Source organism: Malaya genurostris, chromosome 3, assembly GCF_030247185.1.
Source record: "Malaya genurostris strain Urasoe2022 chromosome 3, Malgen_1.1, whole genome shotgun sequence".
NCBI lineage: Eukaryota > Metazoa > Arthropoda > Insecta > Diptera > Culicidae > Malaya > Malaya genurostris.
This window is the reverse complement of record NC_080572.1, coordinates 27,815,491-27,842,797: the sequence shown is the minus strand read 5'-3', so window position 1 is coordinate 27,842,797 and position 27,307 is coordinate 27,815,491. Positions and strand designations below refer to the sequence as shown.

General features: G+C 37.3%; 3 protein-coding genes across 5 annotated transcripts in view; 1 reads left to right on the top strand and 2 right to left on the bottom strand.

Moving 5' to 3' along the window:
• Nucleotides 1–27,307, top strand: part of LOC131437314 (sodium-dependent transporter bedraggled) — a 279,011-nt gene that overhangs the window by 180,619 nt on the left and 71,085 nt on the right. The window lies entirely within an intron of this gene.
• On the bottom strand, nucleotides 1,190–3,301 carry LOC131437337 (cytochrome P450 9e2-like). 2 transcript variants are annotated; one of them, XM_058606613.1, is made up of 4 exons: nucleotides 3,257–3,288; nucleotides 3,102–3,141; nucleotides 1,591–3,046; nucleotides 1,190–1,523 (listed from the first exon to the last, which is right to left on the bottom strand). In XM_058606613.1, the coding sequence occupies exon 3, from the start codon at nucleotides 3,031–3,033 to the stop codon at nucleotides 1,642–1,644; it is 1,392 nt and encodes a 463-aa protein (XP_058462596.1). In that variant the 5' UTR covers nucleotides 3,034–3,046; nucleotides 3,102–3,141; nucleotides 3,257–3,288; the 3' UTR covers nucleotides 1,190–1,523; nucleotides 1,591–1,641. The 2 variants fall into 2 exon arrangements, with proteins under 2 accessions (XP_058462596.1, XP_058462595.1); XM_058606612.1 differs by having other exon boundaries at nucleotides 1,191–1,523; nucleotides 1,591–3,043; nucleotides 3,257–3,301.
• LOC131437333 (cytochrome P450 9e2-like) lies at nucleotides 15,341–17,237 on the bottom strand. Its single transcript, XM_058606606.1, has 2 exons — nucleotides 16,879–17,237; nucleotides 15,341–16,819 (listed from the first exon to the last, which is right to left on the bottom strand). The coding sequence occupies exons 1-2, from the start codon at nucleotides 17,091–17,093 to the stop codon at nucleotides 15,430–15,432; spliced, it is 1,605 nt and encodes a 534-aa protein (XP_058462589.1). The 5' UTR covers nucleotides 17,094–17,237; the 3' UTR covers nucleotides 15,341–15,429.

The following is a 27,307-nucleotide window of genomic DNA, read 5'->3' as shown; positions in this document are numbered from 1 at the left end:
CTGGTGCAACGATCCACTTATGATTCCTTCCAGGTCGGGGCTCGCACGTACGGTAACTAGCATAATACCAGTAGCCTATGTGTTTAGCCCGAATCCGTTCTTTGTATCAAATTGATACAAATCTCAACTTCAAAATAATATTTTATAAAAAGTAATTAATATTTCAACTAGTGTTTTTGGGTCATGCTCCATTTTCACAAAATCAACAAAAAAAACATTTCAACAGAATCCTGTGACGTCAGATAATACTCTCGTCTCAGAGGAGATTTAAGAAGTATTTCCAAGGGAAAGATGTAGCAAGTGTACCTCACAAGGAGTGAGAGTGGTCAAAGGTCTAATTGATTTGATTTTCCGTAAAAAAGCACCTCACGAGCATAGATAATTCTCGTAAGTTAAGGTTTTGGGTGTTCTCGTTACAGCGGAGAATGTGGAATGTGTATTTGTTGTATAAGATCAAAATTATCGAATTAGATGTTAATCAATGCTTCTTGAAAATCACAGATACTTCATATTTCTCAAAAGTGGTTGTCAAATTCCTGGTAGAGGATGAAATCTGTTTCTGCAATGACCTATTTAGAACTCCATTGAGTACATTCCACATAACAAAATCCATTACCATACCAAAAAAACGTACGAGTGCGCAATTATCGATGTTCTCGCAAAGGAAATATGTGGCCAGTTGCTATATTGAAAAATAAGTTAAACATTTCTGTATTCAATGCATTTGATAAATTTACTGCCCTCAGTCTATTATAGCAACAAATAAAATTTATCCACCTGTAACTTATCCATAAGAAAAGAAAAAATAAACAAATATTGTAAAAGTTTGAAAAAAGTTATCCTGTTGTTTTTGGTGTGAATTGAAATTGATACATAAGAACCCTTGTGTTATAATTTTTGAGGGACGGATGCGGGTTAACCGACAACCCGGGTGCGGATATACGTTCCACGATATTTAAAAAAATGTTAATTGGTAAATTAGTTAGATGGTTTAAATTAATTCTAAACATAAAATTATCAGAAAATTGCATAGTGTTCTCAAATCTTTCACATTGAAATTTGTTCAAATCTCAGGGCTTTCAGAACCTATAACAAGCAAAATGTTGTCTGTTGTTATAATTACCAACCAATTCAATCATAAAATACCTACGAAGTTTTAATTTCTATTTATTATTAACGAACCAGAATTACTGATAATAAATTGTATATTATTCTATTTTTTTATTTCGATTATAAAAGTTTATACAAGTTTTGTAATATATCGAATTACGAATCAGAGAAAACAAACTTTTTGATCCTGTAGGTAGGTTTAGGAATCGAACCAAGGCGTTGCGTGAAAAGCGATGGTACTACTCATCTCGGCATGTCCGTCCTCTCATTCCATTTTTCATCGCCTTTTGTCAAAATCTTTATCCCTCAGATGAATGCTACGCATTTTAAGTATTAATAATAAAAATCTACATAAGGACTCATGTGTACATCTTAATTTATATCCTGCTCGACTTCGATTATTATTTGTCACACTGAAAAAAATATTTCGCATTTAGTCTTTGTTCAGTAATTCAAATAATGTTTCAATAATTATCATACATTATATCTAATCAGTTAATTTTGTTTAATGAATACTTTGATTACTCAATGTCACTCATTCTTTCGCAATTGCAAAGCTACTATCACATCTCGGTCGCTTCCCATCGAAGCAGATCGATTGGTCAACTTCATCGGTACTGGTGTGTTTTCCGTTCTTACGAAACGGAAATTCATTGACATATGATAGACAATGGCCTTAACCTCCATAAGTGCAAATCGAGATCCGATGCAGTTTCTAGGACCAACGCCAAACGGTAAATAGGCTCCCATATTGATACATACTTTGTTCCTGTCGTTAAATCGTTCTGGATCGAAGCGCTCTGGATCGGGAAAATATCTAGAGTCTCTGTGAAGACCATGTATCGGTATCGAAATACCGGCACCTTTTTCGATAGTGAAATGAAGTCGTCCATCATCCACTCGATAGTCACTGACGCAAAGCCTATCAACCAAAGGTATCGGTGGCCACAATCGTAGACTTTCGGAGACACACATGTCCATGTACTTCATGTTTTGCAAAGATTCATAACTAAGTGGTAAGCCTTCGTGTTCTTTGGCAGTTTGCAGTACTTCTGCATAGAGACGTTGTTGAACATCGGGATTAATTGTTAATTCGTAAACTAAAAACATTAAACAAGAAGACACAGTATCGAATCCTGCCGTGAAAAAAATTGAACACTGAGCTACCATGTCCACATCCATCATTTTAAAATTTGTTTGAGCTTGACCAATTTCAGACTCTCGTACAGTCGCAAATCCATCATTCTGCTCATTTTCGCGTTGATGCTGATGTTTCAGTACTCCTTTGCGAGCTTCCATAAGCAAATGTATCATATCGGGTCGAACAATATTTTTCGAATTTCTAGTTTCCATGGCTTTTAAGATCAACTCGGAGAAGTATTCCAATTGTTCACGTGCAATGAGTTCTATCCCTAAAGCATCCGTAATTCTTGGAAATAAATTGATGGCGAACACACGCCAAAACACACTAAGCATTTGGAAACGTGTCGTCTTTTTGCCATTAATGAAAAAATCATTGTTCGGATTTTTCAGCGAATCTACCCTAATTCCGAAAGCACATGTAGCTATGACATCATTAGTAAATCGGGAAAAAATATCCTTCATGTCATATTCTACAGAACTCGAATCCGTAAGCTGTTTGCGATAATGTCGAACCATATTTTCGCAGCACTCTAGAACCAGCTCAAACATCAACCGCATTTTGCTTCCGGTAAATGCCGGACTCAGAGTGGCCCTCATGTTCCGCCAATTATTCCCAGACAACGTGAATAGCGTCCGGTTCAATATAGTTTTGGGATTCTTAGCGTTCGAGTTCCAAAATGTTGGTCGTCGATCCGTGAAGTGGTCGAAATTTTTGATCGCAATCATTTTTATCAGCTCCGGATCCAGTAGCATGAACACTCGCCCTTGGAAGTCCGACATTCCAACTACCCTACTTAATAGAAACTCTAATTATTATCACTAATAACATTGATACTAATACAACAAACCTGTCATTGACATATTGGTCATAAATTATTTTGTTTAAGTCTGAAAATGAATATTTTCCGAATAGAAATGACAGAAATAATCCCGAAGGTACCTTAGAGATAGAAATCCTTCGGAAATAGTTATCTGTTTTTCTGCTCAGCAGATAGCAACATACCACAAATAAACCGATCAATGAAAGTGTGTAAACAAGGTCCATTGTTTTTTTTTTTTTTTTTTTTTTAAATAACTATTTATTGGAATATGAGTTAAAATTAAATTATTAAGATTTAAATTGGGTGTTCAGCCACAAGTGGTGACTTTTCAGCCCTATTATATATATATATATATATATATATATATATATATATATATATATATATATGATTTGGTTATTACCATGAAGACATCATTTGCTTCCGCAATTCTGAGATTTTTGTGTAGGGAAAATTCTAAACCTACTTGTATTGTGTAATGGGGAAAAGGAACTTATATACTAACTTACTAACTAATACAGAGAGCGAATCGATTCAATTGAAGATTGCATCGATTTTTGTCGGAATTTGCTTATAATATTATGTGACATTACATCTAATGGTTCTATATTTGTGAGTCTGTGTAACTCATTTGTACTAAACCAGGGAGGACGCTTCAGAATCATTTTCAGAATTTTATTCTGAATCCTTTGAAGCGTTTTCTTCCTGGTGGAACAACAGCTTGACCAAATTGGTACCGCATAAAGCATGGCTGGTCTGAAAATTTGTTTATAAATTAACAATTTGTTTTTTAGACAGAGCTTAGAATTTCTGTTTATAAGAGGATATAAACATTTAATATATTTATTACACTTTGCCTGGATTCCTTCAATGTGATCCTTGAAAGTGAGTTTTTTGTCATACGTTAAACCTAAGTATTTAGCTTGATCAGACCATGTCAATTCCAAGCCATTCAATTTGAGAATGTGATTATTGTTTGGTTTTAGAAAAGAAGCTCTTGGCTTGTGAGGAAAGATAATTAATTGCGTTTTTGCTGCATTTGGTTTAATTTTCCATTTTGACAGATAATCACTGAAAATATTTAAACTTCTTTGTAGGCGACTGCAGATCACTCTTAGATTTCTACCTGTGGCTAACAGACTTGTGTCGTCACAGAATAGCGATTTCTGACAACCAACGGGTAGATTTGGAAGATCAGAAGTGAAAATATTATACAAGATTGGAGCTACACTCGAACCCTGCGGAACACCGGCTCGTACGGGTAGCATTTCAGATTTACAATTCTGATAGCTAACCTGAAGAGTACGATCAGTTAAATAATTTTGAATCATTTTGATCAAATAAATAGGAAACTGGAAATCAGACATTTTTGCTATTAAACCTTTGTGCCAAACACTGTCGAATGCTTTTTCTATGTCTAGAAGAGCAACTCCAGTGGATAACCCAGAAGATTTATTTGCTTTTATCATGTTCGTTACTCTGACAAGTTGATGAGTAGTTGAATGTTCATGACGAAATCCAAACTGTTCTGGTAAAAAAATTGAATTCTCATTTATATGAGTCATCATTCTTAACAAGATAATTTTTTCAAAAAGTTTACTGATAGAAGAAAGTAAGCTAATTGGGCGATAACTTGATGTTTCTGCTGGGTTTTTATCAGGTTTTAGGATAGGAATTACTTTAGCGTTTTTCCATCTTTTTGGGAAGTAAGCTAATGAAAAACACTTGTTGAAAATTTTAACCAGGAGTCTCAAGGCAACATCGGGAAGATTTTTAATAAGAATATTAAAAATTCCATCATTACCAGGAGCCTTCATGTTTTTGAGTTTCCTAATAATTGATTTAATTTCATCAAAATTCGTCTCAAAAATGTCATCGTGTGATAACACTTGGGTTGAAATATGATCATACTTCAGTGAGACTTCATTTTCAATAGGACTCACAACGTTTAAATTAAAATTGTGGACACTCTCGAACTGCTGAGCTAGCTTTTGAGCTTTTTCACCATTTGTAAGAAGTATTTGATTTCCTTCCTTGAGAGCAGGAATTGGTTTCTGAGGTTTCTTAAGAACCTTAGAAAGTTTCCAGAAAGGTTTAGAATATGGTTTAATTTGTTCAACTTCTTTAGCGAAATTTTCATTTCGCAAAAGAGTAAATCTATGTTTAATTTCTTTTTGTAAATCCTTAACTATGTTTTTCATAGCAGGATCACGAGAACGTTGATATTGTCGTCGACGAACATTCTTCAACCGAATGAGCAGTTGAAGATTGTCATCGATGATAGGAGAATTTAATTTAGTTTGAGCTTTGGGAACTGAAAGATTTCTAGCTTCGATAATATAATGATTCAAATTATCAATTGCTGTGTCGATGTCCGCAGAATTTTCTAAAATAGTTTCATGATCCACATGATTTTCAATGTGAGATCTGTAATCCAACCAATTAGCTCTATGATAGTTGAAAACAGAACTAATTGGATTAATTATAGCTTCGTTGGAAAGTCTGAATGTTACTGGAAGATGATCTGAGTCAAAGTCAGCATGTGTAATCGGTTCACTACAAATGTGACTTTGATCTGTTAGAACCAGATCAATTGTAGACGGGTTTTTCACGGAAGAGAAACAAGTAGGATTACTGGGATGAAGAACTGTAAAGTAACCAGCTGAGAGTTGATTATGAAGTATTTTACCATTACTGTTATTTTGCCTACAATTCCACTGGACATGCTTAGCATTTAAGTCCCCTATTACGAAAAATTTCGATCGATATCTTGTAAGTTTTTGCAAATCGCCTTTAAAGAAATTTAATTGTTCGCCGGTGCATTGGAATGGCAAATATGCTCCAGCGATGAAATAAATTCCATGAATGGTTTCAACTTCGATTCCCAAGCTTTCAATAACTTTAGTATTGAAAGAAGGTAAAATTCGATGTTTAATTTGCCGTTGGACAAAAATGGCAACTCCACCACCAATTCCAGTAAACCTGTCAAATCGATGAACCACATAATGTGGATTACTTTTCAATTTTACATTTGGTTTAAGAAAAGTTTCTGTCACAATGGCAATATGAATTTTGTGAACTTTGAGAAAATTATAAAATTCATCTTCACTCGATTTCAAAGATCGAGCATTCCAATTTAAAATATTCAAATAATTATTTAACATCACTGTTAAATTTTAAATTCATTATAATATTATTTGCAAATTTCCATCCGATTTGAAATGCTTCAAAAAGTGATGAAGTCGAATTCATTTGGATGATCATTTGAAAAAGTTGATCTTGTAGGTAGATCATTTTATTTTCAGTTATATCGCCTAAATCGACTTCATTTAAAGAAGCGAATGGCATTGAAGGAATATTTGTAGGTAGACTGCCATTAGAAGAAGATGATTTGGCCGGTCTACCTATTAATAAATTGTTTTCGTTAGAAGAAGAACTGCAAGGCGGTCCTGTGTTTTGATTATTTACATTAGAAGAAATAGGTGATAGATTTCTACCTAATATACCAGCATAACTGACATTAGAAGAAGATGATGACGAGGTCGATCTACCTGTCAATAAATTGTTTTCGTTAGAAGACGAATTGGCAGGTGCCTTAGAAGAATTTTCAGGTATATTCTGTAAATTTAAGGTCGTTGATTTGACTTGTTGTCTAAGCGAACGAGCGTTTAAAATTTTTTCTCTGACAGGACATTTCAAATAATTGGATTTATGATTTCCATTGCAATTTGAACATGAAAATTTATCAGTGGTTTCATTCATTGGATAATCGTCTTTCGAATGCGATTTACCACAATTCAAACACCGTATATCCATATGACAATTTTTGGTTCCATGACCGAAGCCTTGGCAACGACGACATTGCGTTAAGTTTGCAATACGATTATGCCGTTTATAATGTTCCCAATGGATTTTAATGTGGGAAATGAAACGTACTTTTTCTAAAGTTTTCAAATTGTTTACATCACTTCGATTGAAGTGTATTAGGTAAAGTTCATGGGAAATTCCAGAGCGTGGTTTAGAAGTACCATTCGCTCTTTTTTTCATAAGTATTACTTGGGAAGGGGCAAAACCAAGCAATTCTTTTAGTTCATTTTTAATTTCATCAATACTTTGATCATTTGATAATCCTTTCAAGACAGCCTTGAAGGGTCTGTCTGATTTTATATCATATGAATAAAATTTATGAAGTTTTTCGGACAAATATCGAATAAGACGTTCGTAATCTTCCAATCCATCCACCAAGACTCGACATTCTCCTCTTCGTCCGATTTGAAATGAGACTTTTACTTCCGGGAGAAAAGTAGAAAGCTCAGTACGGAATGCTTTGAAGTCGGAAATCATCACCGTCACTGGTGGCATAGATTGATGTTTCTTCCCAGAACGACAAGCGTCCATTTTGGGAATTTTTGAAGAATTTTCTTCTATGTCGCTACAATCGGATTCAGGAAGAATCTCGTAAATATTGTTATACGGCATAGGATCAGCGGAAGGGAAATCCGTCCGTTGTCTTTTATTTTTACATTCAGATTCTATAAGATCGTGAATGTTATTAGAAAAATGTTGAATAACGGATTGTGATTTATTCCGTATTGAATTATTTTTAGCCTTAGGCTTGTTGCCTTTCCGGTTGGACGCAGGCATTTTTGAAATTAATGAAATTTTAAATTAAATTAACTAGGCTAAATTAGTCTTCGATTAGACTCCTAGCTAGCCTTAAAAAAGGCTGATTAATTTCTTAGTTACTCTAATATCACTCTTTGTATCACTTAGTCACTCTAATATCACTCTTTGTATCACTTAGTCACTTAGTTAGTGATTCAGGTAGCCTTGAAAAAGACTGAAGCCTTGAATCAATGAAACTCTAGGTAGCCAGAAAAAAATTCCAGGAGCCAAGAGCTATACGCGTGCGGTGCGAACGACTGTTCAACACCGACTGAGGGTCCATTGTTGATTTTGCTCGCTCATATGTGCTCGTTACTGCGCGGTTCCTTAACTACTAGCACAAATTCCTCTAGGGGGTTTATAAGTATTAGCCGAAGTGTGAGTCATCGTATATTGAAAACGTGATACATCGTAATCTAAACCTATTTGATTACACTTTTATATACGGATTCCGAAATTAAAACGGTTCTTATTTACGCGGTTTTCACAATTAACACGGTTTCTAATGAGAATTTAAAAAGCACTGTTATTTGTTTTTTGAGAAAAAATTTAAAAAAGGGAACAGGTTGTCGAAAACGATTATGAGAGCTAATTTAAAGTTTGAAAGTTAACTAAAATCATTCACTCAACAATTCACGAGATCATGGACTGTCGCTCCATAAAATAAATAATCAGTCTTCAGTTCTTCAATCCCTGTCGTAAATTACACGACAACGTCTCTTCCGCTCAGTTGTGGTGTATGATGTCAGCATCGTTATTGATATCATCGAGAATTTCATAGCGTTGAAGAAATAGTTGGATTTTCAAATCTCTTCAACTCTTCACCATATCGAGCAGTACAGTATTTTATACCCATGATATACTTTAGCATGACACATAGTAATACCTTTTCTAATTTGATCCATATTCACCTCTATGAATTCTTCCCCTTTAATTATGTCAGTTTAGTTGAAAATGACTATTAAGATCGTTAGTGTTTATTACACATCGCAACTTCGGAATTGAAAAAAGTGTGAAGTGTTGAAGTGTTTAGTCGAACGTTCTAAATTGTACGTATTATCGTTCTTTTTAAAACCGAATTCATTAAACAGAAGGCATGAACCATTTACATTCATTTGCTTATCGTGCAACGTGTTTCCTAAGTGTTCTAATTTTAATTTGGCATCCAATGTGTTTTATCAAGTATGACTAGACCTTCTCGTAATCTCAGACTGGTTTATAGATTTCCGTTTTTATTGTGGAAAAACAGTTACATTTTATCAAAAACAAAACAAACAAATACTCAAATATACGGTTTTTGGAATTATTAGGTTAAATTTTCCACGATTTCCGCAATTAACACGGTTCTATTTTACACGGATTTTTTTAACACGGTACGTAACCCTCGTGTAAAAAGAGGCCTTAGTGTACATTCAATATTTTCCAGTGTATTGCTTCAAAGTTGCTTAATATTAAACCATATTAGAAGAAACAATTTTCATTTATTTGGTCACAAAAATAAAAATAATCACACAGTCTGAGTCCCTCCATAACTGGGTATCATGAGGCATAGACTCTGTGGAACGAATTGGGATAAAGGCTTTAACGAAAGAAAAAAAAACAAACTGTCGGTAAAATATCGTGCTCTTTAAACGCTTTTTTCATAAATTTTCTTCACCGTAACATCCACCATACATAGTTCTTTAAATCTATTATATCTATCGAATACAATCACAACAGTTATTATTTAATAAAACGTATTAAAACTAGTTTCCTTAAATATCATTTTAGTATTTCGGTATTCATTAGTTGATCTACTTAAAAGCGCTGTTTATATCAAACGATTTGCTATTATAAATAACATATAAAAAAACATTTATTACATGATCTTATAACTTATAACTATCACATTTATTTATAGTAAGATAGCTTGTTGAACTCATGGTAGAGGAAGGAGGGGGGTACGTTTATTAAATACATTGGATAGTTTACCTTGAGTACGTAAGGAATTTATTAGTTGAGACCTGACATAACGATACTCCACGAATGTCCCAACGACATGATCAATATCGCGATAACCTTCGCCACAAGCACAATGTTTAGTCTCGGAAAGTCCAATTCGAAGAAGACGTGCATCTAACGTGTAGTGATTGGACATGAGTCACACGAATGAAATTCCTACTCACCCTGAACCATGCCCTTGACGATATTTTAGGAAAAATTGATTGCATCCATCGAAATGTTGTTTGGCGGCAGCGCTGTAAAATTCGTCGAAATCTTCCGTAAATTCCACCAATAGCCCGTTTGGCCAGGATGTCCGCTCTCCCATTACCTAGAAGGGAGTAATGAGCTAGGACCCAGGCCATAGTGATTTGAGAATACTACCTAAATTTACCCAAGAAAAACGGTTCATTCTTGCCAGCCATGTTTGAGCGAATGGTTTCAATTGCGCTCAGACTATGTGAAGAGGAAATAATGGTTCGGTGATTACACTCTTATAGCTTGAACTGCTTACTCTCCTATATAAACGGATGCAGATTCTTGGCCTAAATGATACCGAAACATTATTGTTGAACATACCATTCCCAATCCGCTTCAATTCGTGACCCGTCCGTGTAAAACATTTTCTCATAATCTATATGCCTGAACTCACATGAAAATGGTTTTGCGATATCCATCGAGCGTAGATGATCCGGGATTACACGAACTTCGTGCTGCATGGACCACCCCTGGTTGCTACTCCGTTACTGATCGGGATAAGCTGAAATTGTACAGAGAATTCCTAGATGATCAGACCTGGGACTGGCAAATCATCCTTCAATATACATCTTCTGGTACCCCAGAGCTCTTTGATCAGTATCGGCGCCGGCCGTATAAATTTCACCCTTATTAGCATCACGTTTGGCTAAAATATTGGCTCTTTCATTGCCGTTTGGGACCCAAACTATTGTGATTTGATAATTATTATTCAATATGTCGTTCAGGCACTGTTTTATTTTTCCCAAGAAAAACGGCTCGTTTTTGCCAGTAGCGTTTGAGCGAATGGTTTTAATTGCACTCGGACTATCTGTGAAGAGAAAATAATGGTTTGGAGATAATGTGACGATTACACTCAAACAATAATGAACTGCTGCTAACTCTGCTATATAAACAGATGCATGTTCTTGAAGCCTAAATGAAACCGAAACATTATTGTTGAATATACCAAACCTAGCCTCTTCAATTCGTGATCTGTCCGTGTAAAATATTTTCTCAGAGTCATTATGCCTGAACTTACTTGTAAATATTTTTGGGATTTCCATCGAGCGTAGGCGTTCCGGGATTCCGTGCACTTCGCGTTGCATGGATGTGTCGAAAAATAATGTTGAGTCAGGGACATTTAGGAGGCTGTCACGGATAGGAATATATCTTGAAGGGTCGATTTCCTGTGACATATGGTTAAAATATACTGTCATGAATCTTGTTTGAGATTTAAGCTCAACTAGCCTTTCGAAGTTATTATTAACCAGGGGATTCAGAACCTCACATCTTATTAGCAATCGCGACGAAAGCTCTTGGAAAAGAAAGAATCTTCCCCTGGTTTCAAAACTGGGATAACTTTAGCTAACTTCCACTTTGAAGGGAAGTAACCAAGCTCCCAGCACCTGTTAAAAATTTTAGCTAAGAAGACAAATGAGCGAATACTCAAATGTTTCAGCTCAATGTTAAATGTGTTGTCGAAATCGGGGGCCTTCATATTTTTAGATTTTTTTCACAATAGCCATCAGCTCATTCGCAGTGACTCTACTTTCCTCAGGAACCAAGCAGTCTGATTGGTCAACCTCAGCTACGCTATCAGCAACGGCTCTTCCATGTGGACTAATAATGTTGAGTCCTAAATTGTGAGAACACACAAACTGCTGGCCTAGCGCATTTGCCTTCTCTGCTGGTGTGATTAAAGGTATTCCTTCAGCTGCACCCTGGGGTGACATCAAAGGAGGAATAGGCTTCGGTTTTTTTCTTAAGCACCTTCGTTAAGGACCAGAAAGGCTTGAATGTGGGAGAATTTCTCGAAGCTTTTGCTGGAAGTTCCTGTTGCGAAGCTCAGATATCCTTTCCTGGATTATCCTAGTTAAGTTGTTATAAGAAATCTTCTTATCTAGGATGCCAGTTCGTTGATACTGCCTCCGGTAGATATTTCGAAGTCGGATGAGTTTCTTGGTGACACTGTCAATTTGAAGATAGAAACTCGGCATATGTTGTACTGGAACCGTCCTATCACGAGCGACTGTGATTTAATGCTGGAAGGAAGATAGAGCCGCATCGATTTCCATCGGGGAATCTAGTGGCAAATCGATATTAATAAGTTGGTCGGCGATTTGTTGAAATTGAACCCAGTCGGTGCGATAATAGTTCCTCCGAGGTTGAATAGGCACTGTTTCTGGTGAAGATCCCAACGTCAATATTACTGGAAAGTGGTCGGAAGAGAGCTCGTTGAAGACAACCGGAGAGCTGTCTATGGCGATGTTACTGATGAATATATCCAAAATGGAATGAACTCCCGATCTGGAATGTCGCGTTGGTTGATCCGGAGCGAGGATGTTGTACTGTCCAGCTTCGTTGACGTTTCGATTCTGTCTTTTGTTTCCCCACAGCTCATGCCGTGCGTTCAGGTCCCCAGCAATGATAAATTTGTTCTGTCGTCGAGTAAGCATAACCAGATCTCGCTTCAATGACGCACACGTACCATCTCGAAGATTGGTTTGTTTGGGGCAGTACGCTGCAATGATGATGATTGTAAGGCAGGCAGAAGCCTGTGCTGAATGGATCGTTTAATGGCATAGGCAACTCCCCCTCCTCTAGTAGTTGTCCTGTCGAGCCTGTGAATTCTGTAATTGGAAATAAGAATAGAAATCTCAGGTTTAAGATGAGTTTCCGTTAAAATAGCAATATCGGCATTCTTCTCTTGAAGAAAGTCGGACAATTCAGCAGTTTTGGACCTGAGTGAACAAGCATTCCAATTTACTACAACCAACTCATTGCATTGCATATTCGATGATTAATTTGCCTAAGGCTTTAATTTGATCGAGCCGCGTTCTGTAGTTTCGTAGTTTTGTTGTCATTCAGGAGGGAATTGGGAGAAAAATATTTTTGTGATCCAGCGGCTGGATCTTTTGGATTACTGTGAGGAAGTGGCGGCAAATTTCAATATCCCTCTTCGGTGGGAGCCGTGGAAAGTTAGTTTCATCCTTCTGTGGAACATTCTTGCGCGTTGATTGTTCACGGGACGCCTGTTGTCGATTTTTGTGAACTCAGCTCGTTTGGGACACGATTTGCTAGTAGATGGATGGTCGCCATCACAGTTCACACATTTTACTGCGATGTCATCTAGTAGGCAATCGTTGGTATTGTGTGATTCGGCACATTTCCCGCACCGACTATTCATGTGGCAATTCCTCGTTCCATGGCCGTAGTTCAAACAGTTCGTGCACTGTGTGACATCCCGATGTACCGGTTTACACTTTTGCCATTCGATGATTATATGGATTAACGATTTTATCGTTTTCAGTTGACTCATGGTGATGGAGCCCTTCTCTAGATGAACCAAGTACAGTTGATCTCGATACTTTTTGTCCGTGTTGTGTCGTTTCATTTCAAACACCATCACAGGCTTTAGTCCAGCCTCCGACAGTGCCTGCTTTAGTTCGGCTTCCATCATGTCGGGTAGTCCTCGAAGTACAACCTTCATAGGTTTGTTGGCGACAATATCGTGTGTGAAGTATTCCGCTTTTGTCTGCTTCAGATAACATTCCACTCCTTTGTAGTGGTTCAAAGCCGGAACAGTTATTTTGTAGCCTTCAGTACATAAACGGATTGTTGCCTGTAGTCCTTTGCTGATCAGCATGTTGAAATCCGAACGTAGAGTGGGTGGGAAGCCCTTCAGGTAGAAAGGCGGCTTTTTTCCTTCTTCTGCCGTTCCTCTTCGACATCAACTGGCAGATCAGCGTATTGATTGTTACTCAGCAAATGGTCGTTTACCTATAGATCCCTTGGCTTCAGACGCTTAGCATCCTTCTCGGGTCTATGGCGCGTTTTGCCCATAGCTTGGGTAGGTAGACAGCTGCGAATAATAGATAAAACAAAATCGAAATTAGTCGTAGTAGGTTATTCGTCTATCCACATCGAGTGTTAGATGACGAATGATCGATTTTCAACGACGGTTCCCCTTTTTTACGCATTCAGATGAGGATATGTTCCTGACTACCTCAAAATCGTCGTCCTTGCGCGAGTAAGCCAAGCAAAAGTAAAGAGTTTTCCGTGTTATTTTCAAAGTTTTAGAAAATTTAATTTTTGAGTTGTTTGTGGTTATCTCACTCTGTTCAAAATATTATAATAATATTAATATTATTATTGATGAACTGGTGAAAGAATTATGATGCTGCCGTTAATACAAGTCGTTGATATTCACGATTAAGTTCAGCCCATTCTTCCATATGGCTAATTTTGAAAAGGCACCCCATAGTAAAGTAAGTCGTATTCACGACAAAAAAAGTTTACTCGAATCCGACCCGAACTGTCGGTGTCGGTAGTGGTTTCCAACTGGTTAAGAAAACTACAAGGATCAGCCCCATGTGATTGTTCGAACCATTGATGTGGAACAAGGCAACCAAAATTTCTAATGATCTACAATCAAACAGTCCAATCAATCGTCACACTTTTGAATCCCCTATTGCACGAGAGTCTGCCTAGATTTATCTTGATTAGGAACCAACACCGAACATTGTTTGTTTTATAGCCGACGAAATTACATCAATATCCCAAATGTATGCAATTATATCTTTGTACATACTTGCGATACGGATTTTGATATTAAAGCTTCTCTTCGTCATACTTGTGTTCAAGTTTTGTACGCAAGCAATGATTTTTATAGCGTTAAGTTTCTCTACCATTCTACGATTTCGGTTAAAGCGATAAACTATTTCTCATTATCAATCGAGTTCATCTTATATAAATTAGAAATTAATCTTACGCACTCAAAATTTACCGTGGGGTAGTTGTCAATTTCTCAGGCAAAACGACATGACAAGGAATTTCATCCGAGCTTGTATGACACAAGAGTAGAGCATACCAATTAAAGCTTCAAATCGTTTTATGGCACTTTTTGTCTTGCTGTCTAGCAACAACCTACCTCTAGCATGCTACGCGTAGGACTGAAACGTTAGCTATAATTTTGCTTATGCATCGATTGACCAATCAGAGCGATGCTTTCCTTTTGATATATCGCTTACCCCTTCAAAACCGTCGTCTATGGCAGGGAAATATACTGAGCTGTAAGTGTTTGAAACCTGACCACATATCTACATTTATTTTTCCTTGAGTTTCAAATGTGCACCCCTATATAGAAAATAAAGAAACGTTCTACATCAAAAACTCTGAAATCCACCTATCCCGGTAGTATAAGTCCAATAGGCAAGCCGTGTGGCATCCGGCGGAACAATTTCAATCATAAACTGATCTGCTGGTAAAACGGGAGCTCGCAAGTGTATTTCCGTGCAGATATCTGAAGGACTGCAGTAACTTAAAATGAGAATAACTGAATTATAATAAAGGATATTCTTCGGATAAAATAGACGACAATAAACTATACGGGTAACAGATTGAAGAATTTGCCTCCTGAACTCAAAACGACGTACACTACAAATCTAGAATTTTTATTGCTGAATATAAAAGATTACTTGCGTAATTTTAGGGCCACCGTCACATCTCGTTCGCTAGTTACAGAAATAGTTCCACGCATTAAGCGCATAGGTACTGGTGTTTTATTCGTTCGCTCGAAACTGAAATTCAGTAACATGTGGAACACAATGGCCTTAACCTCCATCAGTGCGAATCTAGACCCTATGCAATTTCTCGGGCCAACACCAAACGGTACATAGGCTCCCATGTTTATATCTGCCTTATTGTCATCACTAAAACGTTCCGGATCGAAACGCTCGGGATCGGGGAAGTATCTGGAGTCTCGGTGAAGCCCATATATCGGTATAGATACACCTGTACCTTTCTCAATAGTGAACTGAAGTTGTCCATCATCTACTCGATAGTTTTGGACACACAACCTATCAACCATTGCTATTGGTGGCCACAAACGAAGACTCTCTGAGACGCACATGTCCATGTACTTCATTTTCTGCAAAACTTCGTAATTGAGCGGGAAACCATCAAGTTGCTTGGCGGTTTGCTCCACTTCTTCGTAGAGTTTCTGTTGAATATCTGTATTGATCGTCAATTCATAAACTAGAAATGTGAGGCAAGTGGATACAGTATCAAACCCAGCGAATAAAAATATAAGACACTGAGCAACCATGTCCAAGTCCGTCATTTTGAAACTATTTTGTATTTGTCCAACATCAGACTCTTGAACGACGGCAAATCCATCATTATATTCACTATCTTGTTGGTTTTTTAATATGCCTTTTCGAGCTTCTATAAGCAAATGTATCATGTCGGGCCGATCAATGTTCTTCGCCGTTTTGGTTTCTACAGCATTCATGATCAACTCGGAAATGTACTTTAATTGTGCTCGATCGACAATTTCCACACCCAATATATCTGTTATTTTTGGAAAACTTGAAATTGCAACTAATCGCAACAATACACTTAATCTTTGGAAATGTGTTATCTTCTTGCCATTGATGTAGAAGTCGTTATGCGGATATTTCAGTGAATCTACCTTTATCCCAAACGCACATGTAGCTATGACATCATTGCTAAACCGGGAAAAGATATCTTTCATTTCAAATTCCCTGGAATCCAAGCTGTTGAGTTTTTCCCGATAATGTCTGACCATAGTCTCGCAACACTCGAGCACCAGTTGGAACATCAACCGCATTTTGCTGCCAGTGAATGCCGGACTCAAGGTGGCTCTCATGTTCCGCCAATTATCTCCAGCCAACGTAAATAGCGTCCGATTCATGACAGTTTTAGGATTCTTTGCATTCGCATTCCAAAATGATGGTCGTCGATCCGTGAAATGATCGAAGTTTTTAATCGCGACCGTTTTTATCAACTCTGGATCCAACAGCATAAAAACTCGTCCCTGTGAATCAGACATTCCAACAACCCTGCACACAAGAAAATATTTAGAAATTTTCATGTTCAACACTTACACTTACTATCATACCTGTCAGTGGCGTATCTGTCGTAAATAGTTTTAATGAAATCCGAAGATGAAATTCTCCTAAATAGAAACGACAGGAAGATCGGAGAAAAAAATCCCAATGGTATAGAAGAGATTGAAATTTTTCGATAGTAGTCATCTTCATTTCTTGTCAGCAGGTAGCCACACACAACCAATAAAACTGTAAATGGTAGCAAGTAAACCCAATCCAATTCCATGTTTGAAGTTTTCACAGGCCAGGGTGCTTAATGAATGTGCAGACTATCGTTCACTAACGCTATCTAGCTAAATTTTGTATTCGATTGAAGCTAAATAATCCAACAAATGAGGCATCGGTGAATACAATATTGAAAGGTAGGTATTAGTATTTGTATTTTCATTACTTCGTATATTCAATGGGAGATGTGTATTTTTCAACTAATACCGAGCGAATGTGTTGAGTGCAGGTACCTTCATTCATTTCAGCTCCTGCAGTCATCTCATTAGATAGAATGAGATTTGCTGTCTCTGTTCGATCCATTGGTTTAAAGGGTAAAATGGATATAGGTGCATTCGCTTCGAGTTTTAGCATCGCTATACAGTTTTAGAATTTTTCTGCACTATTGTTTCTTAGAGACAAAGCGAGAACATTATATCCGATTTTATCACAATTCGGCAATTAGTATGGCGACTCAACTAATGAGATGACTGTTGGTGCAGTAGCCCTATGTTTTAAATGAATTCATACAACCCTTGCCTAGAGCAGCTCAAAAAGGGGAAAAAATTAAAAATATTAAATCAAGTACGTAGCTCTACACGTGTTTCTATTCGATTCGCAACAAAAAACATTAACTTATTTGTTCCAAATTAATCACCGTTGAAAAATTTATCACCTAGGTTGAGCTTTGTTACCCAGTGTTATCAGGGCTACATTTATCTAGCTAGCTAAATGCGCCGCATCCATCTTTCAGTCACTCTGAGTAAGACGCTCCGAACTAATGCTCGTGTGTTTCACGATGGCTGGGAGTTAAGTCTTTATTAACCCCTCTTTTTTATCAGCGAATGGATTGGACGAATGTTTGAATGGATCAAATGGGATTTCGGTAGGCATTAGGTATATACATCAGACGGACTGAATACTGACTGTTTTCGGAGGTGGTAATTTATCCTTAAAATGTATTAGATCCTAACTTTGAGTTAACCGATTAAAACGAATATTCCTAGTCAAAGGCTAAGAATATGGTACTTCTCATATAGAAAGGTTATGCAATCACTTAAAAAAAACGACTAGTAAAACCGACTAGTAAAAAGTGTCATATACCATTCGATTCTGTTCATCGAGCTGAGAAATGTCTCTATCTTTCTCTCTCTCTCTCTCTGTGTGTGTGTGTATGTGTGTGTATGTGTATATGTCCAATAATCTCACTAAGTTTTCTCGGAGATGGCTGAACCGATTTTGACAAACTTCAAATTCAAATTAAAGGTCTTCCGGTCCCATACGGAATTCCTGAATTTCATACGGGTCCAATTTCCGGTTCCGGAGTTTAAGAGTAAAATGTGTTCTATATTGTACACCGTCACTTAAGTTGGCGAAACAAAGAACGTAAAAAAATTCTAAACTGGTCTCAAAACTACACAAATCGATAGCCATTATCAGTAGGCAACTAAACAAACTGATTTCGGCTATCCTGGTTCCGGAAGCACCGGAAATAGTGGTCATATATTCGAAAATGAATCTCACTTGCTTTTCTCAGAGATGATTTGACCGAATTCCTCAAACTTAGATTCAAATGAAAGGTCTCACGGTCGCATACGGAATTCCTGAATTTCATCCGAATCCGATTTATGGTTCCGGAGTTACAGGGTAAAGTATGTTCAATATTGTACACCGTCACTTAAACCGGCGAAAAAAACCCTGTTTAATCCAACTAGCGGTGTAATGATGCCTTTCTCATTTTCATTTTCTCCTGTATATTACAGCAGAAATTCCCCGAAATACTATAATTTAAAAAAGTTCAGAAAATAGTTTTAAAGATTTCTGTTGCATAATACTACTACTTTGATATACTACATTTGAATTTGAATTAGTGAAAATCTGTTCAATCATATGTGAGAAAGTGAAGTGAGCTCGATTTTATCATATTTGATTATTATTGCCGGTACTTCCGGCCAATACAAAGAGATATCTTATGAACAAAGTGTTTCTGAAATTGACGTTTTCATACTGAGCACCCTATCTCCGGAACCAGGGGTTTGATCCGAATGAAAATTGGGATATTCTTATGGCATCTTAAGAACTTCCATCTCCGAGAAAAGTGAGTCACATTATTTTCACATTTTTGGTGCATTATTTTCACATTTTTATGCATATCACCCTGTAATTTCGGAACCGGAAGTTGGATCCAAATAAATTCCGGAACTTTGTATAGGACCATAAAACTTTTTATATGAATCTAAATGATATTCAGGAATATTGTATGGGACTATAAGATCTTTCATTTGAATATAAGTTTGAGAAAATCGGTTCAGCTATCTCTAAGAAAATTGAGTGAAATAATTTTCACATTTTTAATGCATTTTTTTCACATTTTTGGTTCATATCACCCTGTAATTCCGAAACCGGAAGCCGGATCCAAATAAAATTCAGGTGCTTTGTATTATACCATGAGATCTTTCATTTGAATCTAAGTTCGTGAAAATCGGTTGAGCTATCTCCGATAGAAGTGTGTGACAATATTTTTCACACACACACACACACACACACACACACACACACACACACACACACACACACACACAGACATTTGCTCAGCTTGTCAAGACAATCGGCCCTCCGGGTCTCGGTTCAAAAGAAGTCGGTTTATGTAAACTGGTCTCAAAACTAATAAAAATAATAAAAACATATTGTAAACTGAACTTAGAACCGTTATTCCCAATCTTGGGGTCTTATGGTCCTACCAAAAATTACTGCCTATTTTCGGATACAACAAAAATTAAAATCGTCATTGACAAAATTGTACAAAATCTTCAAAATTTGAATAAAAACTAGTAGAGTTTGTACGTCATGTTAGTTGTTGGCCGTACGAACCGACTTTGATTATACCGGTTCTCGGGTACCGGTGCAGGAAGTACATATAATAGTGAACCCACTTCGTTTTTTTAAGGATGACCTACGCGAGCAAAGCACTGTTTCATTCTGTATGTTACACTAGTTAATACACAAACAATCCCTTGGTTTCTTTCAAAAATCGAAGAGTTTTTTTTAATAGAATACCACAATATTATACATGAGAAAAGCATCATTACACCTCTAGATGGATTAAAACAGGTTTTGTTTAATTGAAAGAAGTAAGTAAGGCTAAGATTGTCGATCTTAAATTGATTTTGATGTTCTATGATTTATATTCAAAATAGTTTATAGTTATAACATGTTCGATTTCTTTCAACCTCAAACGCGCGATCGAATTCAACCGAATTTATATAGGGTGATTTTTTAAGAGCTTGAGAACTTTTTTAAACAATAAAACGCATAAAATTTGCAAAATCTCATCGGTTCTTTATTTTAAACGTTAGATTGGTACATGACATTTACTTTTTGAAGATAATTTCATTTAAATGTTGACCGCGGCTGCGTCTTAGGTGGTCCATTCGGAAAATCCGCTTTTTTATCGACAAATTTTGTTCAGCGATGAGGCTCATTTCTGGTTGAATGGCTACGTAAATAAGCAAAATTGCCGCATTTGGAGTGAAGAGCAACCAGAAGCCGTTCAAGAACTGCCCATGCATCCCGAAAAATGCACTGTTTGGTGTGGTTTGTACGCTGGTGGAATCATTGGACCGTATTTTTTCAAAGATGCTGTTGGACGCAACGTTACAGTGAATGGCGATCGCTATCGTTCGATGCTAACAAACTTTTTGTTGCCAAAAATGGAAGAACTGAACTTGGTTGACATGTGGTTTCAACAAGATGGCGCTACATGCCACACAGCTCGCGATTCTATGGCCATTTTGAGGGAAAACTTCGGAGAACAATTCATCTCAAGAAATGGACCGGTAAGTTGGCCACCAAGATCATGCGATTTGACGCCTTTAGACTATTTTTTGTGGGGCTACGTCAAGTCTAAAGTCTACAGAAATAAGCCAGTAACTATTCCAGCTTTGGAAGACAACATTTCCGAAGAAATTCGGGCTATTCCGGCCGAAATGCTCGAAAAAGTTGCCCAAAATTGGACTTTCCGAATGGACCACCTAAGACGCAGCCGCGGTCAACATTTAAATGAAATTATCTTCAAAAAGTAAATGTCATGTACCAATCTAACGTTTAAAATAAAGAACCGATGAGATTTTGCAAATTTTATGCGTTTTATTGTTTAAAAAAGTTCTCAAGCTCTTAAAAAATCACCCTGTATGTAAAACTAATATTACGTTTCGTTTTTGACTCATCAGTGCGTAGCAGTTTATGTTGAACTGCTACCGCGATCTGACGGCTCAACATAAACCGCTAGGTAGACGTAATGTTGAGCCTTCAGGTCGCGGTAGCAGTTCAACATAAACTGCTACGCACTTATGAGTCAAAGACGAAAAGTAAAATTAGTCAAAATGGGTACAATGTTGCTTGAATATCAAAAATGCAAAGAACGCCGATGATCATTGTTCGCTTCCCTTCTCCTTTGTTCAACAATCGCGCTGATTTTCGGACTTGTCCGTACATTCGGGTGCAAACGAAGCCGACGCCGCTTCTTGCTCGCATGAAGACCTTGCAGTTGTTATTCGCAAAAAAAAAACAAACCTCCGAACGACTTGAGGTGAATGAGAAACGAATATTCATGCAGCGATAATCGTCGAGGCTTAATTCGCGATGATCGTTCGGGCTGTCTTTAAAACAAGAAAATTAAGATGTTTCCCCGTGTATTAAAACCATAGTCTTATATGTATGTGATGAGCCATATCCCAGCACTCTCCAATTGCTGCTACCCAACGAGATATGATTAATTTATTAGATGAAGAATGCTTCGCGAAGAATGGAATCCAACGATCATCGCAGTGACGCTATTCGAACCAATTCGAGGGGTAAAGTAAGTGATCGAATGACAAACGAATGTATAAACATGCACGATGTATACCTAGCATAAGTTTAGGGGTAAAGGAAAAAAATTCCTTTGCCGTCAAATTACCCTTTATATTTAAAAGTTCCTTTTTTTTTCAACGTATTGTTCAACACTGAACATGAGAAACTAGTCGTATTAAGGTTAGATTCGAATGCCGAAAAATTAAAGTGAGATTTGGAAAAGAGTGGAACCATGACCGATTTGTAGCTCCTTTAAGTACATTACACATAAGAACATGTGTTCGGGACACAAATAGAATCTCTTGTGAAATTATTTTGGGATTTCGAACGCATTTTGTCGCAGTTATCGTAATTATTTTAAGAGAAATCGGTAGCCTATTTGAAAATGTGCATTCGGCTCATTTACTAAGCTCATTGCCATCAAGGAAACAAATAATATTTATTCACTTTTACCAAGTGAAGAAAAGAAAAATGAATATTCTGATAAAAACTGTTTGAAAACAATCCTTTCTAATTGTTTTTGCTGTAAATTACTGATTAATATCAGTGTATTATCTGGTTTGCCGAACATTTTTCCCACCACTTACCAAAAAGCTTCAATTTCAAGCCCCCTTGTACACCCAAACCTCCATTTACGAACCTTATATATGTATGTATGTATGCTTACACACTCACTCGTTTGCGTATATGTGTATATATTTGTACATATAAATGATCGCTTTTACTTCACCAATATTTATATGTATTAGAAAATACAAATATTTGCACACATGCGTACGTATATTAATACATATATACATATATAAGTTACGTAAATGGAGGTTTGGGTGTAGTGGACGCAACTAGTCTCAGCAGAAAAAAATAAATAAATATACACTGGCCAATAAAACACTAAAAATACAAATCTAATTTTGATACAAAAATCCACTGAGATTCCATTTATTTATGCTTTTATGTGCAATACATTATCAACATAAAGGGTGATCCCAGAAAAAAAATTCCTTTTAAGGGATCCACAATTTAATAGCTACGCTATGCTGCGCTCCTCTTCTTCTTGTACCAGTCGGATTAGATTCAAGAACCATTTTCACTGGGCTATCGTTCGACATCCTTATGACATGTCCAGCCCATCGTAGACGTTCGATTTTAGCTGTCCGTACGATAGGTGGTTCTCCACGTTCCGTCTTCCATCTGCACTCCGCCATAGATGGTTCTCAGTACATTTCTTTCAAAAACACTGAGGGCGCGATGGTCCTCTGCCAACAAAGTCCAGGTCTCGTGGCCATAGAGAACAACCGGTCTAATGAGCGTTTTGTTGATGGTCAATTTCGTGCGGTGGCGTATTTTTCTCGATCGAAGGGTTTTTCTGTGTCCAAAGTACGCACGATTGCCTGCCAAAATACGTCTCTGAATTTCTCTACTGGTGTCATTGTCGGCGATCACCAGTGAGCCCAAATACACAACCTCGTCAACCACCTCGATATCGTCACCGTCTATTAATATTCGTGGTGGAAGGCGTAGTGTTTCTTCTCTAGAGCCTCTTCCTCTCATGTATTTTGTTTTTGACGCATTTATGGCCAGTCCGATACGCCGTTTCCGTCATCTTCTCAAGGATACGTGTTACAATTTCAATATCGTCAGCAAAGCCAAAATGTTGTCCGGACTTTCGGAAGATCGTGCCACTCGTGTCGATCCTCGCTCTTCGAATCACATCTCCCAAGGCAATATTGAACAAGATACAAGAGAGTCCATCACCTTGCCGTAGACCTATCCGAGATTCGAAGGGACTCGAGAGCGTCCCAGATACTTGGACGTAGCACATCACTCTATCGCTGTTCACGATCGATTGTGTCGTATACCGCTTTGAAGTCAATAAAAAGGTGATGCGTGGGTACATTGTATCCACGACACTTCTGGAGTACTTGTCTTATCGCGAATATGTGATCCGTAGTGGCGCGGGCTCCAGTAAATCCCGCTTGGTACGGCCCTACGAATTCCTTAGCTATTGGTGATAGACGACGGCAAAGGATTTGGGAGAGTACCTTGTAGACGGCGTTGAGCAATGTGATTGCGCGGCAATTGCAACAATCCAGCTTATCCCCCTTTTTGTAGACGGGACATACCACTCCACTCCACAGACTACCAGTCACTCTGAGTAAGACGCTCCGAACTAATGCTCGTGTGTTTCACGATGGCTGGGAGTTAAGTCTTTATTAACCCCTCTTTTTTATCAGCGAATGGATTGGACGAATGTTTGAATGGATCAAATGGGATTTCGGTAGGCATTAGGTATATACATCAGACGGACTGAATACTGACTGTTTTCGGAGGTGGTAATTTATCCTTAAAATGTATTAGATCCTAACTTTGAGTTAACCGATTAAAACGAATATTCCTAGTCAAAGGCTAAGAATATGGTACTTCTCATATAGAAAGGTTATGCAATCACTTAAAAAAAACGACTAGTAAAACCGACTAGTAAAAAGTGTCATATACCATTCGATTCTGTTCATCGAGCTGAGAAATGTCTCTATCTTTCTCTCTCTCTCTCTCTGTGTGTGTGTGTGTGTATGTGTGTGTATGTGTATATGTCCAATAATCTCACTAAGTTTTCTCGGAGATGGCTGAACCGATTTTGACAAACTTCAAATTCAAATTAAAGGTCTTCCGGTCCCATACGGAATTCCTGAATTTCATACGGGTCCAATTTCCGGTTCCGGAGTTTAAGAGTAAAATGTGTTCTATATTGTACACCGTCACTTAAGTTGGCGAAACAAAGAACGTAAAAAAATTCTAAACTGGTCTCAAAACTACACAAATCGATAGCCATTATCAGTAGGCAACTAAACAAACTGATTTCGGCTATCCTGGTTCCGGAAGCACCGGAAATAGTGGTCATATATTCGAAAATGAATCTCACTTGCTTTTCTCAGAGATGATTTGACCGAATTCCTCAAACTTAGATTCAAATGAAAGGTCTCACGGTCGCATACGGAATTCCTGAATTTCATCCGAATCCGATTTATGGTTCCGGAGTTACAGGGTAAAGTATGTTCAATATTGTACACCGTCACTTAAACCGGCGAAAAAAACCCTGTTTAATCCAACTAGCAGTGTAATGATGCCTTTCTCATTTTCATTTTCTCCTGTATATTACAGCAGAAATTCCCCGAAATACTATAATTTAAAAAAGTTCAGAAAATAGTTTTAAAGATTTCTGTTGCATAATACTACTACTTTGATATACTACATTTGAATTTGAATTAGTGAAAATCTGTTCAATCATATGTGAGAAAGTGAAGTGAGCTCGATTTTATCATATTTGATTATTATTGCCGGTACTTCCGGCCAATACAAAGAGATATCTTATGAACAAAGTGTTTCTGAAATTGACGTTTTCATACTGAGCACCCTATCTCCGGAACCAGGGGTTTGATCCGAATGAAAATTGGGATATTCTTATGGCATCTTAAGAACTTCCATCTCCGAGAAAAGTGAGTCACATTATTTTCACATTTTTGGTGCATTATTTTCACATTTTTATGCATATCACCCTGTAATTTCGGAACCGGAAGTTGGATCCAAATAAATTCCGGAACTTTGTATAGGACCATAAAACTTTTTATATGAATCTAAATGATATTCAGGAATATTGTATGGGACTATAAGATCTTTCATTTGAATATAAGTTTGAGAAAATCGGTTCAGCTATCTCTAAGAAAATTGAGTGAAATAATTTTCACATTTTTAATGCATTTTTTTCACATTTTTGGTTCATATCACCCTGTAATTCCGAAACCGGAAGCCGGATCCAAATAAAATTCAGGTGCTTTGTATTATACCATGAGATCTTTCATTTGAATCTAAGTTCGTGAAAATCGGTTGAGCTATCTCCGATAGAAGTGTGTGACAATATTTTTCACACACACACACACACACACACACACACACACACACACACACACACACACACACACACACACACACACACACACACACACACACACACACACACACACACACACACACACACACACACACACACACACACACACACACAGACATTTGCTCAGCTTGTCAAGACAATCGGCCCTCCGGGTCTCGGTTCAAAAGAAGTCGGTTTATGTAAACTGGTCTCAAAACTAATAAAAATAATAAAAACATATTGTAAACTGAACTTAGAACCGTTATTCCCAATCTTGGGGTCTTATGGTCCTACCAAAAATTACTGCCTATTTTCGGATACAACAAAAATTAAAATCGTCATTGACAAAATTGTACAAAATCTTCAAAATTTGAATAAAAACTAGTAGAGTTTGTACGTCATGTTAGTTGTTGGCCGTACGAACCGACTTTGATTATACCGGTTCTCGGGTACCGGTGCAGGAAGTACATATAATAGTGAACCCACTTCGTTTTTTTAAGGATGACCTACGCGAGCAAAGCACTGTTTCATTCTGTATGTTACACTAGTTAATACACAAACAATCCCTTGGTTTCTTTCAAAAATCGAAGAGTTTTTTTTAATAGAATACCACAATATTATACATGAGAAAAGCATCATTACACCTCTAGATGGATTAAAACAGGTTTTGTTTAATTGAAAGAAGTAAGTAAGGCTAAGATTGTCGATCTTAAATTGATTTTGATGTTCTATGATTTATATTCAAAATAGTTTATAGTTATAACATGTTCGATTTCTTTCAACCTCAAACGCGCGATCGAATTCAACCGAATTTATATGTAAAACTAATATTACGTTTCGTTTTTGACTCATCAGTGCGTAGCAGTTTATGTTGAACTGCTACCGCGATCTGACGGCTCAACATAAACCGCTAGGTAGACGTAATGTTGAGCCTTCAGGTCGCGGTAGCAGTTCAACATAAACTGCTACGCACTTATGAGTCAAAGACGAAAAGTAAAATTAGTCAAAATGGGTACAATGTTGCTTGAATATCAAAAATGCAAAGAACGCCGATGATCATTGTTCGCTTCCCTTCTCCTTTGTTCAACAATCGCGCTGATTTTCGGACTTGTCCGTACATTCGGGTGCAAACGAAGCCGACGCCGCTTCTTGCTCGCATGAAGACCTTGCAGTTGTTATTCGCAAAAAAAAAACAAACCTCCGAACGACTTGAGGTGAATGAGAAACGAATATTCATGCAGCGATAATCGTCGAGGCTTAATTCGCGATGATCGTTCGGGCTGTCTTTAAAACAAGAAAATTAAGATGTTTCCCCGTGTATTAAAACCATAGTCTTATATGTATGTGATGAGCCATATCCCAGCACTCTCCAATTGCTGCTACCCAACGAGATATGATTAATTTATTAGATGAAGAATGCTTCGCGAAGAATGGAATCCAACGATCATCGCAGTGACGCT